Source organism: Sorex fumeus, unplaced genomic scaffold, assembly GCF_029834395.1.
Source record: "Sorex fumeus unplaced genomic scaffold, SorFum_2.1 ptg000029l, whole genome shotgun sequence".
In the NCBI taxonomy this organism is placed as follows: Eukaryota; Metazoa; Chordata; class Mammalia; order Eulipotyphla; family Soricidae; genus Sorex; species Sorex fumeus.
In genome coordinates, this window is record NW_026606086.1 from 12,471,068 (window position 1) to 12,488,042 (window position 16,975).

At 46.5% G+C, this 16,975-nt stretch overlaps 1 protein-coding gene across 1 annotated transcript in view; it reads right to left on the reverse strand.

The window, feature by feature from the left end:
• NEDD4 (NEDD4 E3 ubiquitin protein ligase) overlaps nt 1-16,975 on the reverse strand; it is a 242,778-nt gene that overhangs the window by 216,069 nt on the left and 9,734 nt on the right. Inside the window, exon 2 of the mRNA XM_056115486.1 lies at nt 10,685-10,773. Within this exon, the coding sequence (XP_055971461.1) occupies nt 10,685-10,735 (51 nt within the window). The 5' untranslated portion in view covers nt 10,736-10,773. The remainder of the gene's footprint in view (nt 1-10,684; nt 10,774-16,975) is intronic.

Here is a 16,975-nt window from a genome sequence, read left to right on the forward strand (position 1 = left end):
ATAACATCTACATTGTGAGACTTGTTGTTACAGTTTCGGGTATGTCGAATACACCATGGGAACTTGTCAGGCTCTGCCATGCAGGCGGTTTACTCTCTATAGCTTGATGGGCTCTCTGAGAAGGAAGGAGGAATCAAACCAGGTCGGCCAGCCAGTGCAAGGCAAACACCCTACCTGCTGTGCTATTGTTCCAAGCTACCAGGACGTATTTGATATGCCAAAAACAGTAACAACAAGTCTCAACAATAGAGATGTTACTGGTGCCCACTCGAGCAAATCAATGAATATCAGGACGAAAGTGTTACAGTGCTACAGTGACATTTTTTTTTAACATGGGTAGTGATAATTGCTGACAAATGCCAGACTGTCACCTAATTTTTAGGATTCTTGAAATCTTTACAAAAATACCTTGGAGGTGGATAGTAAATCATAGGGGAGAGTGGGAGCCCCATATAATTGGAAGAGTGGAGTGCCAGGTCATTTTAAATCTCACCCATGGAACAGGTAGCCAATCAGAATGGACGGCAGGATGGCCGGGGATGGGATAGAGCAGCAGATGAAAAGAAGTCCCCACTCCCACCTCTGCGATTCTCACTCCATGCATTAGCACTCTACTTCCTCTCTCTTTTCTTCTCTTTCTCTCTCTCTCTCTGTAACTCTATCTCTCTGTCTCTCTGTCTCTCTCTCTCTCCTCTCTCCTCTTTTCCGTGACCTCCAAGATTAGGTAGGACTCTACACCTGGACAAATGCCCCAGTAACACAGGACACACAGTCCCAGACAGGGTCAGAATGCAGGCAGGGCTCAGACTCCCAGGAAAGCTCGGGTTCAGGCCAGGCTCCGATGTGCCAGTATTGACAAGGTGCTGATCACAGGTGTCTCACTCATGTGCACGCAGCCAGCGCTGGAGACTCGGAAAGCCGGAGCAGGACAACAGGAACGGTTGCGGTATCAAAGGCCCAACCAACGACAGGTACAGAGCACAGCACTCTCACCCACGTGCAGGTGGCTGTGGCGGAGACTGCGGAGAGCATCCACAGGACAGAGTGATGCAAGGACAGGATGTGGTCATTGCTCACGGGAAATGAGTCGACAGTGTGGGGTGAAACTGGGAAGTTGTTCACAGGGACAGGGACAGGACTGGTGATGCTGCTCATAGGTTAAAGAGAAGCCTGAATATCTGGGGAGGGGACCCAGACTCATCTACTCTATCTGTACAGTACACTCTAACTTTTAATCTTCCAACTTTTGTATGCAAGCCTTTCATACAATTCTCAGCAACCCACCATCACTGGAAAATCTACTTTCACTAGCACTAGAAGTGTTTCTTCCACACCTGCACCCCAGGATCTCTGCCTTCAGTGCTCAGGAGGCATCTGAGCGTCCCAGAAAGCCCCACTCTGAGGAAATCCAGGCCCCCTGCAGCCGAGGGGGAACACTGCCCCTTCTCAACTTTGGGAGGCTGTCACTCATGTTTAACCCTCAAAGTGGCACTTCCTTTGGTTACATTAGAATTGCATTGTGTTACAATTATTTCACTTGGCTCTCTATTTTAAGATTGCTTTTAGTGTTCAATCAGAAAAAGGTCACCAACTAAAATATTAGCTCACCTTTTTTTTTCTTGAATTTATTGTGTGTGGAGGGGGTAATTATTTTCAGATAAAAGCAATTACTCTTATTTAAGGGTTATTTATTACATATGATGGTGATCATATAGCCCTATATGACATGACCTGTCCCTCACAAAAGCAGGAGACAGTCTGAGAATATCCGAAGAACTCAAACCCAGGTCAGCTGGGTCCAAGGATGCGGGTGGTAAAAGAATTTACTAGAAGACCATGACAGTCCAGGTGAGAATATTGAAAGAGAGTCCACTAGTCAGACTGACAACAGAGATCTCCAGAGAAGGGGACCCACTTAGCAGTCTTGCAGGGGCTTTGATTGTGTTTCTGGGCACTTTAGGTACTTCCTGTAGATGAGTTCTTGCAGAAAGGTAGGCGAGCAGGAGATGTGTAGCCAGTTCTGAGAAGGGAGTGAGTTGCATATAAAGTGCTCAGAGCCAATTATAAGCAGGGAGTGAGACTTCTACAACATTATCTCAGTATATTTCAGGCAGAGCCTGGCTGGGCCAAGTCTAGGAACCGAGTCCCCATGGGGCCTCTGGAGTCTGCTGGGCACAGCAGTCCTGGTCTGTCTGGCATTTGAAATCTGGGGATTAAGCTGAGATCTTTCTAGAAGGCCCATGTAGACTGTGTCACTCTTAAAAACAACAGATTCTCAAGTTGTAAACACACTCCAATAGGTGCCATGATAGGAGGGTACATGCTATGGGAGTGCTGTCTCCATGAGAAGTTTCCATTTCAACCCAAGCCACCTGCAAGATAACTACAGGAGGAGTTTTGTGGGGGAATCCAGATGATAGGACAAGCACACAATCCATGAACAGCAGAAATGCAGATTTGGAAAACCAGTTTGCTAGCAAACAGTGGAGACCCCAAGACCCCAGCCCCCTCTGCACATGACCTGACAATCATCCTCGCTGGGTCTCTTCAGCCTGGCCCCTTGAGCAAATGTGCATTGTCAGGACTACAGATCGACTTTAATGGATATGGTGCCTCTGTCCAAGCAGGTCTTTCTCTCTTCCTGTCCTGCGCATGTCTAAATCAGCATCTTTGGCAGCGGACTCTCTCCAAGCTCCCTCCTCTATTTCATCAACCGTTTCCAGCATCACCATGCAACAGCATATTGGATCTAGGTGGCCACAGTAGCATGCTCTCTCATGGCTCCCCTTCTTTTCAGTCCTAGCAAGAGAAGGCTGCCTCAGGGGCCCCTCACTGAGGACATCAGGAATGGAGACATGAGGGGGGACCTCCACCAGGTCCAGTAATGTCCACTTCCTGGCATCGACTCCAGGACCCAACAATTCTATTCAGAAAAAGACATCTTCACTCCTATGTTAATTGCAGCATTACTCACAATAGCCGAAATCTGAAAACGACCCAAGTGTCCAATAACGGATCAGACTGAAAACAAAAACTATGGTCCAGTACTTAACACAATGGAATACTCCCTGGCTATGAGATTCAATTTAAATTGAATTATTCAGCGTGCTGCTAGGTGAATGGATCTAGAGAGCATCTTGCTGAGTCAGAGGGAGAGAAATAGACAGAATGATCTCCCTCATGATCTCATTCCTACTTTGACAAACTGGCAGGCTACCGAATGTAGCCTGCCCACACGGCAGAGTCTGGCAAACTCCCCGTGGCGTATCCAATATGCCAAATACCAGTAACAATGATGGGTCTCATTCTCCTAAAGAGCCTTGAATATGGCACTATCTCAGGGCTAGGACGAAGGAAACGTTACTGGGGCCTGCTCGAAGCAATCGATCTCCCTCATATGTGGGATATAAAGAAACAGAGGAAAGAAATGACAACGGGTCAAAGGCAAATGAATCTGAGAGCTGGTTCACAGAACTGAGCTGACCTGGGGTGGCGGGGGGGCAGGGGAGGTTAAGAAGGGACAAGGAGGAAGGAAATGAATGTTCTAGTGGAAGGCGGAGTGTTGGAATGTTCTATGAGCAAAACCCTGCCATTAACAGAATTGTAAATCATGGTGCTTCCCTCCATTCATGCTAATTAATCTTTAAAAATAAAACAAAACAGATTCTGCATGTGGAAAAGCAAAATTTCTTTCTTCTCCTTCCTCCCCAGTTTCAAAACAAAAAGATCCAGTATCATCAAGAGATGAAAAGATTTATAATTACTCTTCACCGTATCACTGTCATCCCATCGTTCATCGATTTGCTTGAGCAGGCGCCAGTAACGTCTCCTTTTATCCTAGCCCTGACATTTTAGCAGCCTCTCTTTACTCATCCTTCCCAACGGTGCCACATTGGAGGCTCTTTCAGGGTCAGGGGAATGAGACCCATCATTGTTACTGTTTTTGGCATATTGAATACACCACAGGGAGCTTGCCAGGCTCTGCCATGCAAGCGGGCTACTCTCCGTAGCTCTCCAAGGGGGAGAAACTGAATAATTACTCTTAGGAAGAATAATGCCTGAGGTAGGATCATTCAGATCCCACATAAGAAGGCAGGGGGTAGTATGACTGTATAGAGTGAAGACAACATACTAAATAAATGAGTCCTTTTCTAGGGCTTCTACTTGAACTGGTGGGAAAAGAAAAGAAATGTATGTGGGAGAATCACTCTCACTGTAATATAAACTACTGTGATGGATTTAACTAAAAGATTTGGAGGGGGTGTGGGTCATACCCACAATGCTCAGGGATGACTCCTAGTCACGTGCTCAGGGATCACTCCTAGAGGGGCTGGAGGGACCACAGGTGGTGCCAGAGACTGAACTGCGGTGATCAGGATGCAAGGCAAGTGTCTTAACCCCTGTACTATCTCTCTGGCCTTTAATTAGAATTTTTCAAAATATATTTGCAAGTAGAAAAATATTTAAGGGGTAAAATTCCCTCTTTAAACATAATAATATATGATTTGGGTAATACAAAAAGTTGAGGAGCTGGAGCAATAGTACAGCAGATACAGTTGTTGCATTGCATGCGGCTCACCTGGTTTAACGTCTGGCACCCGATATGGTCCCTAAAGCACTTCCGGGCATGATCCCAGAGTACAGAGCCAGGGGTAAGTCCTGAGCACCACAGAACATGCCTCCCCAAATTGATAAAGAGTAAATCACAAAAGTTGCTGATTCTTTAGAAAGAAGTGTTAGGAGGAAGAGAAGAATTAGACAGCTACATATAAGATAGAGAAAATGAGGATGAAGAGGACAAGGAGGTCACCACATTTTATTTCATGCCTTTACTGATGGGCTGGAGCGATAGCACAGAGGGTAGGGCACATGCCTTGCACGCAGCTGACCCAGAAATTATGTATGTGAGAAACTATTATTAAAAGTACTATAGTCAGAACCTCAATAAATATTTTATTTTATTAACAAATAAAATTCCTTCGTCCCTCTCGGAGAGCCGGGCAAGCTACTGAGAGTATCCCGCCCGCACGGCAGAGCCTGGCAAGCTACCTATGGTGTATTCAATATGCCAAATACAGTAACAACAAGTCTCACAATGGAGATGTTACTGGGCCCGCTTGAGCAAATTGATGAACAACAGGAGGGCAGTGTTACAGTGCCTTTCCTGACGTTGTATTTTTAAACAGAAGTTTTTATATTTTATCTGCTAATAAAATATTTATTGAGGTTCTGACTATAGTACTTTTAATAATAGTTTCTCACATGCATAATTTCAACACCACACCCCTCATCCGTAAACCCTCCCCCAGGGACCCCAATGCCCCTCCCACTAGTTTCCTCCCCCACACTGACTCAGTTGTGTGAATCAGTTGTGTTGCTGTTGTGTTTCTTTTGGACTTCCTTACTGCCTTGTTGTGTATATTTAAGTCTTGGCTATGAGAGAGATTATTCCGTATCTATCTCTTTCCTTCTGCTTCACTCAGCATGGTGATGTCCCCCACTTCCATCCATGTTGTTACAAAATACATGATTTTGTCCCAAGAATTGCACAGTCCTCCATTGTGTATCAATACCAGAACTTCTTGATCCATTCATAGTTGGACATTTGGGGTATTTCAATATCTTGGCTATTGTATTAAGTGCAGCAACGAACACATATATACACATATATTTTAAAATTAATTTAATTAAATAACTCCTGTATTTTAATTTTAATTTTTAATTAATTTTTGTGTATGGGGGATAGATGTCAAGAAATGGTATATCTGGATCTTATGGGAGTTCTACTCCTAACTTTAATTTTTAATTTAAAATTAATTAATTTTAAATATACATTTTCCTTTCTCATCTCAATCCCACCAGTACAGACTGTTTTCAGTCTTTTTGATGTGATCCATTCTTTTTTTTATGATTTTGTCCAGATTTTATTAGTGACCATTCTAAATACAGATGTGTTCCATTCTTAATGCTATTTTGTTTTGTATTTCCCTTGATTATACCAAGTTTTAAAACTATAGACTAATGTAACTTAGATAAAAAGTAATATAATATAGTAAGTAGTAAATTTGATTATTTATTTTTAACAAAGTAATGTTGAAAAATATTTAGCTAAATATCACTTTCTCCGCACACATGAAGGTACTGGCAGAGGGACAAAGTCACGCGGGTTCTGGGACCGAGATCTCCAAGCCTACTCGGATTTGGGCTGAGCATCCTCCACCCAGATCCTCCAAATTCCAGTAGTCGGGGGTCACACCCACCAACTGGCCCCCTGGCGCCGTGTAATCCCATCAACGGCCAAGACTCAGAGACTATAAAAACCAGCTCCCAGAACAGCGCGGCCGCATTTGCGGCCGTGCGACATCTTATTATGACATCTTATTATCTCATTCCTACTTTGGACAAACTGGCAGGCTACCGAATGTAGCCTTCCCACACGGCAGAGTCTGGCAAACTCCCTGTGGCATACCCAATATGCCAAATACCAGTAACTATGATGGGTCTCATTCTCCTAAAGAGCCTTGAATATAATCTCAGGGCTAGGATGAAGGAGACGTTACTGGGGCCTGCTCGAGGCAATCGACGAATAACAGGATGATTTGTGATTTGTGATCACTGTCACTGTCACTGTCATCCAATTAATCATCGATTACTCGAGCAGGCACCAGTAGCATCTCCATTTGTCCCAGCCCTGAGAGTTTAGCATCATAAACTTTATGCTCTCTCTCCATGGATGAAGCACACCAGCTGGATGTCCTTGGGCATAATGGTGATGCACTTGGCGGGGAATGCGCAGAGGTTGGTGTCCTTGAAGAGCCCCACCAGGTAGGCTTCGCCTGCCTCCTGTAGCGCCATGACAGTTGAGCTCTGGGAGTGCAGGTCGGTCTTGAAGTCCTGCGTGATCTCTCGAACCAGTCGCTGGAACAGTAGCTGGCGGATCTCGCGTAGTGCCATGGTGTTGGGTCAGTAGCGGTGCAGCTTCTTCACACCACTCATGGCTGGTGCTGCTCTTGTGGGCCACCTTGGTGGCCAGATACTTGCGGGGCACATTTCCGCCTGTTGACGTGCGTGCCATTTGTTTAGTACAAGCCCTCTTGTTCTTCCCAACTCAGCTGGAGACTCCTTCAGGGTTAGGGAAATAAGACCATTTTAGCTACTGATATTGGCATATTTGGAACATCACAGGTGGCTTGCCAGGCTCTGCCATGTGGGCTGGATATTCTCAGTAGCTTGCTAAATATATTATAGATAAAATAATGCTTTTCCCATCCAGAAGGAAATAGAAGGATGAAAGATTGTGTGAAGGTCCTTCACTTATGGGTGCTAACTCTGACAGAAAAACTGAGGATTTCTGAGAAAAACATTTCTATGATTTGGCTGGAACAAGAGTACAGCAGGCAGGACACTTCCTTGCACATGTCTGACCTGGGTTTGATTCTTAGCACATCCTATGGTTACTCGAGCCTGCCAGGAGTGATCCCTGAGCATACCCTACTTGCTGTACTATCTCTCTGGCTCAAAAGGGTAAATTATTTTCAAATTTTCTGGGGCCAGGAAGATAGCTCAGGGGCAGGAGCACATGCCTTGCAGGTACAAGGTCCTGAATTCCTCTCCCAGTCCCATGTTATCAGGAAGGTACTAAGGGACAGGACCAGGACGTCGTACACTGGACCACATATCAAGTAACAGGATGAGTGACATCATACACAAGGAGAGATCTGGACACTGGGGGGCCCGGACCATCTATTTGAGATATATAATAAACTGTACCTTCTCAAGTTCCTGAGTTTTGTCTGCAATTCTTTCATACAATCTCAAGAACCCACAAGTTCAGGAATAAATCCACTTTCACACAATAGTAGCTGTACCTGGTATACTCAAGGGATGGTGTTGGCTTGAGGGTCCGGCTGGGGAACCTCAGTGAAGGAGGGGGAACTGGAATTCCCCAAGGCAGGGCAAATGTTTCAACTCATGTACTATCCAGACTTCAAAAGTGTTTTACGGGATAGAATATATAATTTAGTGAGAGAATGTGTGATTCACATGTATAAGGCCACAGGTTTGATTCCAGTCACCTCCCCACAATTAATAAAAATTTACATGCTGGTTTTCTGCACATACTGCATGCATTGCCCTTTGGGGGAGAGCAGTTAGGCCACATCCAGACTTGCCTATGTTTTTTCCCAAACTCTGTGCTCAGGGATCACTTCTGGCAGGCCTCGGGGGTCATAGGTGGTACCAGGGACCCAACTCAGGTCAGTTGCATGCAATGCAAATGCCTTATCCCCTGTACTATCTCTCTGGCTCTTAAGGAGTATTTTTTTTAAAACATTCTGCATTTATTATTTGGTTGTGCCCCAGTTAGAAATCATAGACACTCAATAGAGAACAGTGGCCAGACAGGAGAAACAGATCTGAGCTGACCGGTTATTTAGTGCAAAGGATGATATGGATTATTTAAAGACCAGTTTCATCTCTCGCTCTCTCCTTTTGGGTGTTGTGGTTTGCAATAGAGGTATGGAGTGGCCATCGAGTTTGGTCTGGATAATGGGCACTAGTGGAGGGATGGGTAAAAGATCATTGTATGACTGCAATGCAAACACAAAGTTCATAAGTTTGTAACGGTACCTCACAATGGTTCACTAATAAAAAGTTTTTAAAAATTAAAAATTTTAAAAATAAAACAAATCACCTCATACTTATATTTTGACTTTGAAAAAAATAAATAAAGACCAGTTTGAAAAAATTCACTGTTCTTTAAGATTTTTTTTCTTAAGCAGTAACTAAATAGGGGCAGGAGGAATAGTACCACAGGCAAGGCTGTGTATTCAAGAAATAAATGAGCAACAGCGGGCTCTCCCCCAGCACGTGCGTTGGGCGCCATGAGCCCCATCCTCACCCCGGCCTGCAGCCACCACCAACAGATGCATGGAGGAGGGGTGGCGAGGCTGTTTGGTGATCAGTCAGTTTATTCCAATTTTGTCTCCCTCTGCTTCCTTCTAGTCTCGCCCACCTGTGTTCCTCCCATCCCCCAGGCTTGTCGCTCCTCGCCCAGTCTTGAAGCCTTAGTCTAGAGCCCAACCTCCAAGCACTGGGAGTAGCAACTACACCCTGGTGAGGTAGCACAGTCAAGATATGTTCCCCTTCCTTCTGGGGAAGCTCTTCTAAGACAAAGATCTCCTGGGAGAACCATTCAAGGGCAGAATCTCACCTAAGGACATACTTCTCCTTTCCTTAGTCCATAAACAATCATCTTAGATTTACTTACATCTTAATAATCTTCCTAGTCTTTTGTGTGGACACAGTAAGAGCTATATTGATCTTATAGGGTGGCTCTCCTGGGGATATCTCCTTATAGATTGCAGACCATAGCCCTCAGGCCAGATTAGTCTTTCCTAACCCTAGCAGGGTCCTTGTTCAGTCACTGGGGCATGACAGAATTTATCCAGGACCATGCTCTTAACTTTTAAGTTTCATGGCAGTTGGCCTGTCCCATTCTGATGCCAGGGTAGCTTACTGCTTGCCCTGGATCCATCCAGTCCCTTCGTCGGGACTCTGGTTTTGGAGTGCTAGGAACTACGAGCAACAGAGGCTTAAGTCGAGTAAGTATAACAGATGTCCATTAGTAAATATTATTCAGAATCAATTAACTCCTGTTACCAAAGCATAGCATTAACTGTTTTCCTGTGTCTATACTAAAAGGACATTGCTCTAAAGCAAACTGCAAAGAACATAAGGGAAAGAGGAAAGCAATATTTCACTTACAAATACAAAATTCAGAGTCCTTAGAAAGATCTGACCTTACAAGTCACAAGCCTAATTTGGGGATAAAGGTGATTGACCAGTTGGGGAAGCAGAGCATAGAGGAGAGGTTAAATATAAACACAGAGGAATGGGAGTGCCTCGGGAACACTGTGATGGGTGTAACCCAATAAACCTAACCTCCCCGCAGGAAGGGAGAAAGGACAAACCAATGTTATCCTACATTAGGCCCTTGCCTTGCATGCAGTTGACCTCAGTTTGATCCCTGGCACTACTCATGGTCCCTGAGCACTGCCAAGAGTGACCCAAAGGTACTACTGGGTGGGACCCCCAAACCAAAACAAACCAAAGAACGTCACTAAATATTATGACTAAAGTGAGAGTTGAAGAAACAAGCTGCTAAGGAAAGAAAATATTAAATTTATTCCATATCCAAACAAGTTTTAATTGAATGACTGATTGGTTCATGTTTTTTTTTGTAGAGTCTTTCTACTAAGTACCAGGCTATAACGATATTTTATTTTTATTTATTTGGTTAGTTTGGGGGCCACACCCAGCAGTTCTCGGTAGCTCCCAGAGGTGTTCGACCAGATGGCACTGGCTTTCTGCACACACAGTATGCACTTCAGCCTTCTGAGCCAGCTGTCCAGCCTAGGCTACAGATATTTTGGGGATTGAGGGAGGCCAGGTCAAACCCAGTGGTGCTCAGGGACTCTTTCTCATTCTGTACTCAGGCGTGACAGCTGGTGGTGCTCACGAGACCATATTTAGTGCTGGACATTGAACTGGGCTCTGCCATGTGGCAGGCAAGTGCCTTAATCCTTGTCCTCTCTTTCCAGTTATAAAAAGAGATTTTGAATAAATCAGAAAAACATTAATAAATATCATGAAGAAATCTCTCCAGAAATTATAATAGACTTACCTGTGTGTCCACAGTGAATTTGCAAGACTTGTCATCAGAGAAGTGGTTCATCTGATAGTTTTAAAGACACGAGGTGTGTTCATGAAGAACTAGAAAGAATGAAAATCAAACTAATTACAGTCAGCAATCATTGGCAGTATGTTCATGCCTCAACGGAAACATTGGGATTGGATTGGGATTTTCTCACCTTGTTTTAGGATCCTCAAATCTTTGAGGAATTCTCCTCAAAGCTTTGGGTGATTACTCTGTTTTTGAGAATCCTCAAATATTTCTGTTTTGTAGACTCTCAAATATTTCTGCAGTTTTCCTGGAGTAGGAACCTGGCATTCGTGTTTGATAAGACAAACACTGCCTACAAAGAAATCACTGAAATAATTTAACTGGGCAAAGGAGTGTGGAATCTAGCTGTCTGGGCTAATATGAGCCAAGCCTTGCACAGAGACTTGAGTTTTATTTTGAGTTTAAAGAGGGTTTCAGCTTAGCTTCCAAAGTTTCAGCCGATTGCAGGATCAGAGTTTAGGCTTCATTAAAATGTAGCCAGAGTGCAGGGAACAATACATGCTATGACTCATGGGCAGTGTTCCACGCCCAGATGGGGAAATTAAAGAAACTCCCAATGCTGGGAGAATGAAGGGCTTGAATAGGACACTCCACAGTCCCTCTGCACCAGGATGGCTCAGAGGCTGGTTCCAGAACTAGAGAAGGACCCTGAACTATACGTGCAGTGCCCCATGTCCACTCCCTCAGGCTGCTGGAAGACCAGAGTGCACATCTGTATTGCCCTGTGACCTGCACTAGACTGATCCCTCATTCTCTGGCGGTGCAGTGAAGCAGTGCACAGACCAGCGGCTGAAGGCAGACAGAAGAAGTGACTGAAGAAAACAAAGAACCGGGCTGCAAGGGGTGGGAGGGATAGCTCAGGGATTAGGAGTGCATGCATGTCATGTGCTAAGTGCTGAATTCGGTCTCTAGCACTGCATCCTAGACACCATCCTTAGCACTGCCAGATGTGGCCCTGAGTGCCCAAGCAGCACTGCGTTGCCAGGGTGCAGCATGGAACCTTCTGGCTGAGAGTATTTCCAGAAGTGGCCTCCAGACCACTGAATACAGCGTAGGAAGACAGGAGAGAAGAAAGAGAAGCAGAAGGTGTGCTACAGGGGAAGCCACCATCTTGCTCCCTAAAGAATCCCAAGAATTGAGCCTCTTCTGAGGAGCCTGAAATGCAGGCCCTGAGGGTGGAGGCTTAGGGACTATTTGGAGGCTGGCCTTGGAGAAGGAGTTCAGGATTTGGAGCTGTGCTTGGCAGAAAGCTTTCTTTAGGGATGCAGAAACAAAGAAGACTGAGGAGGTGAGAGAAAACAGTGGACCATGGTGGTCTAGAGCCCCTGGCTAAGGAGTTGCTCACGACCTTTCTCAACTCATGCTGATAAAGTATGAACAAGTGTGGGTTCTCACCCAGCATGCACAGCCCCCAACCCCCACCCCCCTCCCCCCTCCCTGATTCTTGCGTCTCCTCAGGAACAATTTCACAAAGCCAGAGAGATAACACAACAGGAATGGCACTTGCTTTGCACATGTTGGACCCAGGTCAGATCCCCCATACCACATATGATCCCCCAAAGCCCAGGAAGAAGTAGAGCCAGGAAGAAGCTCTGAACACCACCAGATGTGGTCCCAAAACAACAAAATTTTAAAAACCAAGCATTTTCACGGAGAGCAGAAAATAATGAAAGCCAACATTGTTTTTTAAGTAAGGGAGGGCTGGATGGGGTAATCTGGGAGTTAAGGCACATGCCTGGCTTGAAGTCACCCCCATGTCCATCCCTGCCATACAATGGTCCCGGAGCAGTGACCTCAGAGCGCTGAGTGGGGGTAACTATGAGAATCGCTGAGTATGGCTCCAACACCCCCCAAATTTGAAAGATAGAAGACATGAGTACCCAGATAGGAATAATGCATTTATTGTAGGGAAAGAAAGTAGCTAAGACACTCACTCCCATAGGCTGGGGGAGTGAATCTCCACAGGGGGAAGAAGCTCCTCGTCTTTGGCTCTTCACACTGTCTTTGACAGTATGATTTCAGACTGTTGCCTTCCCTGCTTATCCCAGACACCTGAGGTCTGTGTTCCTGACCTCACTTGGCCCATCATGAACTGCCATGCTAACCAGGAACTGTCCTGGTGCCTGTGGGCATGGCATGAGCCCAGTGCTCACCTCAGTCGGTCTTTGTTTATTCACTTTGGTTGGAATCAATGGAAAGAGACTTGTGGGCTTCATAAAAGTTCATGGAATCTCTCTCTCTATTTTAAATGATTATTCTTATTTTGCTTTGGAGTCATACATGGAGGGGCCCAGGAATCACTCCCGGAGGTGCTTACACCCACTGAGGATCAAACCCAGTTGGCCATATGCGAGGCCGGAGCAATAGCAAAAGGTAGGGCGTTTGCCTTGCATGTGGCTGACCTGGGTTCAATCCCCAGCATCCCATATGGCCCCCCATGCACCACTAGGAGTAGTTCCTGAGTACAGAGCCAGGAGTAACCTCTAAGCATCACTGGGTGTGACCCAAAAGAGGAAAAAAAAAAGGATTAACCATATGCAAGGTAAGTGCCTTCGCTGCTGGACTGTCCCTCCAGCCTCTCCTGGGGCTTTGGTGCCATGAATAACTGGAGGCTCGCAGGAACGGCTGCTGGGCAGTGCATCCCATGGCCCACAAACTTGGCACCTCAGACATCTTTTGTCACTTCTTTTCTTCCTTGCTGGGCAGGGAGAAAAGGGGAAGAGGCTTATGTAGGTTCTCCACCTACATAAGGCCACTCTTTCCCTGTTCTTCAGAAAGGACAGCAGTGACTTTCTTTTTTTTTTTTCTTTTTCAAGATTTATTTATGGGTCCCTGAAGCAAGACTGGTAGTAGAGTTTACATGGTGGTGCTGGAGTTGGTTCATGGGTTGACTGCCAGTGCTCTCAGAGGTATTGGGAAGTGTGGGGAGGTAGCCCACCCCAACTCCGAGAAAGCCTAGAGATTTCAGTCACAAAACCTGCATGCCAAAATTTTCAACAAATTGTATCTTGGTGAGGTCCATCCTGAGACAGTGGAGTCAGGCCGAGGGTATGGCAGAACTTTTGGATTGTGGAAGCAAGCGGCTGCTGGTGGCTCTGCTTGGGCAGGCACAGGCCAACCCTCCCCCCCTCCGATTTACCCTAGTCTGTTTAGCCATGTATGGGTCCAAGATTAACTGCGGCTTCTGATCTCTCAAGATTTATTTATGAGTCTCTGAAATAAGGCCATGAAATGAGCTTGTATAGCTGAGCCAGAAGTGGTTTGTGGCGAGGCTTCCACATACCTAACTTTTGGCAGTTTAATTTCTTGGTAAATTTGGCCCCAAGTTGTTGGGGTCTGGCCAAAGGCACAGCAGCAATTTGGGGGTATCAGGAAGCCTGAAGACACCATCAGACTGCTGATACACTTGCCCCGCAGGTATAAGTTGACCTGTTGGCAGCACCATATCCCCACAGCAGTGACCTTGAATGCAGTGAGGCCAACTCTGAACAAGGCTCAGAGGAAAGACATGAATTCCTTGGGGCTGGTGGCATAAGGCCTCCAAGACTCTATTTAGTTCCTCTTTATAGAGAGCTCACAGTGTGTCCCCAGGTAAGGAGGATTGGTGTAAATACCAGCAGAGTTCAGGGAGAAAACTGGAAAGCACTGAGTGAAGGTCAGGAGGCCTGGATGTGCCTGAGAACCAAGGGCTTCTCCAGGGAGTGATCCAGATGAGATGTGACACAGGTGCCTCCGGGAAGAGTGGACAGCGAGATGAGATGGAGTGTCTGGTGACCCAGGTACATACCCCACTTGGAAAGGAGTGAATTTGGAATTTTAAATGCTCTTTGGGAAATTTGAATCAAGATGCTTCCTTTCTAAAAATGTTTCCTTCCTTGCCTACTGATTCCTTGTCCACTAGGAATTGTTACCATTCAGGCTGCAGGGAAAAATCCCTCTCAGCAGAGACAAAGATGCCATGTAAGAGTTGAAAGGAAGTGTGCATGTGTGTACGTGTATGCATTCACATGTGTGTGTGCATTTGTGCATTTGCATATGGATGAAGTTGTATGTACATATGCATATGCGGTGTATGCATTTGTGTGTGTACATTTGTGTATGAGTGTAGTCTGTGTGTTTAAACTCAGAGCAGGTACAACGGCCCCGAACTTTACACCTGCAGTAAGTTTGAAGTTCATGGTCATCAAAAAGGAGCCTCTATTGCTAGATACATTGCAATCATTCCCTGTCCTCTTGAGGTAACTCTGTTGCAATTGAAAACGTCATACAATGTCCCAATACCCCACTTTGGCATGAGGAAAGGCTTGAGTTGATGCCAACAGAAAAATTGCAAATACAAAGAAAGTTCTCTGCCCTCCCCTGCCTGCCTAAAAGTAAAACATAGGTTCGCATACATGTTGAGCAGAGAAGACAAGAGATGCATTGCAGACCCCAAAGACGCGAATGGAGCTAACACCCAAGAATAGTAGAGATAAGTACCAGGAGGTTTGCTCCACAGCTTAGGAGCCGGCCTCACATGCTGGCAGCTCCGATAGAGAAGGGACCATCAAGTAAAGGGTGCTAGGAGGGCCTGCTCAGGATGGGAGATGCAGGCTGAAAGTAGACTATAGATCGAACACAATGGCCACTCAATGCCTCTATTGCAAACTACAACACCCAAAAGGAGACAGAGAACAAAAGAGAATGCCCTGTCACAGAGGCAGGGTGGGGGTGGAGGAAATGGGCGGGGGGCGGGGGGAGGGGGTAGGAGGGATGCTGGGACCATTGGTGGTAGGAAATGGGCACTGGTGGAGGGATGGGTATTTGATCATTGTATGAACATTGAAATGCAAGCACGAAGGTTTGTAAGTATGTAACTGTACCTCACGGTGATTCACTAATAAAAATAAATAAATAAATAAATAAATAAAGTGTTAGAATTCCTGGGGGGGGGCAGGGAAACGATGCTCATGGTGCACAGAAGCCCAGGAAGGGCCTTTCTCATCGCTTTCCATTATATTCTTTCCCTGCTTGTGCCCCTCCCCCCACCCCACCTTGAAGGTACTCTTCAAACTCACATTCCCATCAGACCTCCCCTTGCTCTCTACACCCCCTCCCAGGCTCTCAAGTGCGACTCAGCGTCTCTGTTCTCCCCTTTGACTCTGTTGCAATGGACGGGCACCAGAACCAGGCACAAAACCCCTCAGGGATTCAAATTCACTCGATCCACAGCTGCTCCTGCCTGGCTGTGTCACTCTGTTGCGTGTACCCTCCTGCCTCCCATAACATCCCTGCGAATGCCCCTTCCTGTTTGTGGGGATCTCTACCCCCAGCCCTGCAATCTGCCTCTCCCCTCCCGGCAGCAGTGCGTCCCACACACAGGGGTCCCAGAATACTGGGTCTTGTCCAGAATGCACAGAGACCCTTCTGTGTTCCCGAGGTCGAGGCCCCAGGCCCCAAGGGCTCACTATAGCCTCCTCAGCCTTTCCAGAAACCACCTTTCCTTCGGGCTCCTCCTTGCATCAGGAAGGGCTTTGCTGCCTTTCTGTGTGACAGGAAATCACCATGACTCATGTCCCACAGCCTACGGTTTATATTAGGATTCTAAACTTAGCTCTCCAGGCCGTGGGTCTCTGTGGAAGGGGAAAGAGACGTTGCTGTGAGGGAACAAAACAGAACCGAACCCCATTCCAGCCTGTTCCCAACCCTGTGCAGATCTCAGCCGAGTTGGAGCCTGGCGGGTTCTCCTAAGCTCCTTCCTGTCCCCACCCCGACTCTCCCCCCCCAACTTGCATGCAGCCCCACTGGCAATAGGTTCTGGTGGGCTCCTGTAATGGCGAGGAGGAGGAGGAGGGGTGGTGGGGGATGGGGAGATGCGGAATGGGGTGTCCCCTGCTCCCCTGTGAGCACTCCCAAACTGAGCCTCTGCCCCCCTCACAGTCCTCTCTTCCTTCTCTCCTCTCTCCCTCTCCTCCTTTCTCTCTCTCCTTCCCCTCCTCCCCTTCCTCCTTCTCTCTGTCCTGTCTCTGGCTATCATTCTGGGGATGCTCTTCATGAACTACAGAGACTTCACTGTCCACTCTGTTTCCTCTCTCAAAGAGGAGGGACAATGTCCATCTGAAACTCCTGTGAATTCTGGGACATCCCATGTAGAAATCCTGTCCCATTACCTGCTGGTGCTTCCACAACCCACCAACATGCCCCCCAGCACCCCTCCCCCACCTCGCCTCGACATATCCCTTCAAGCCATAA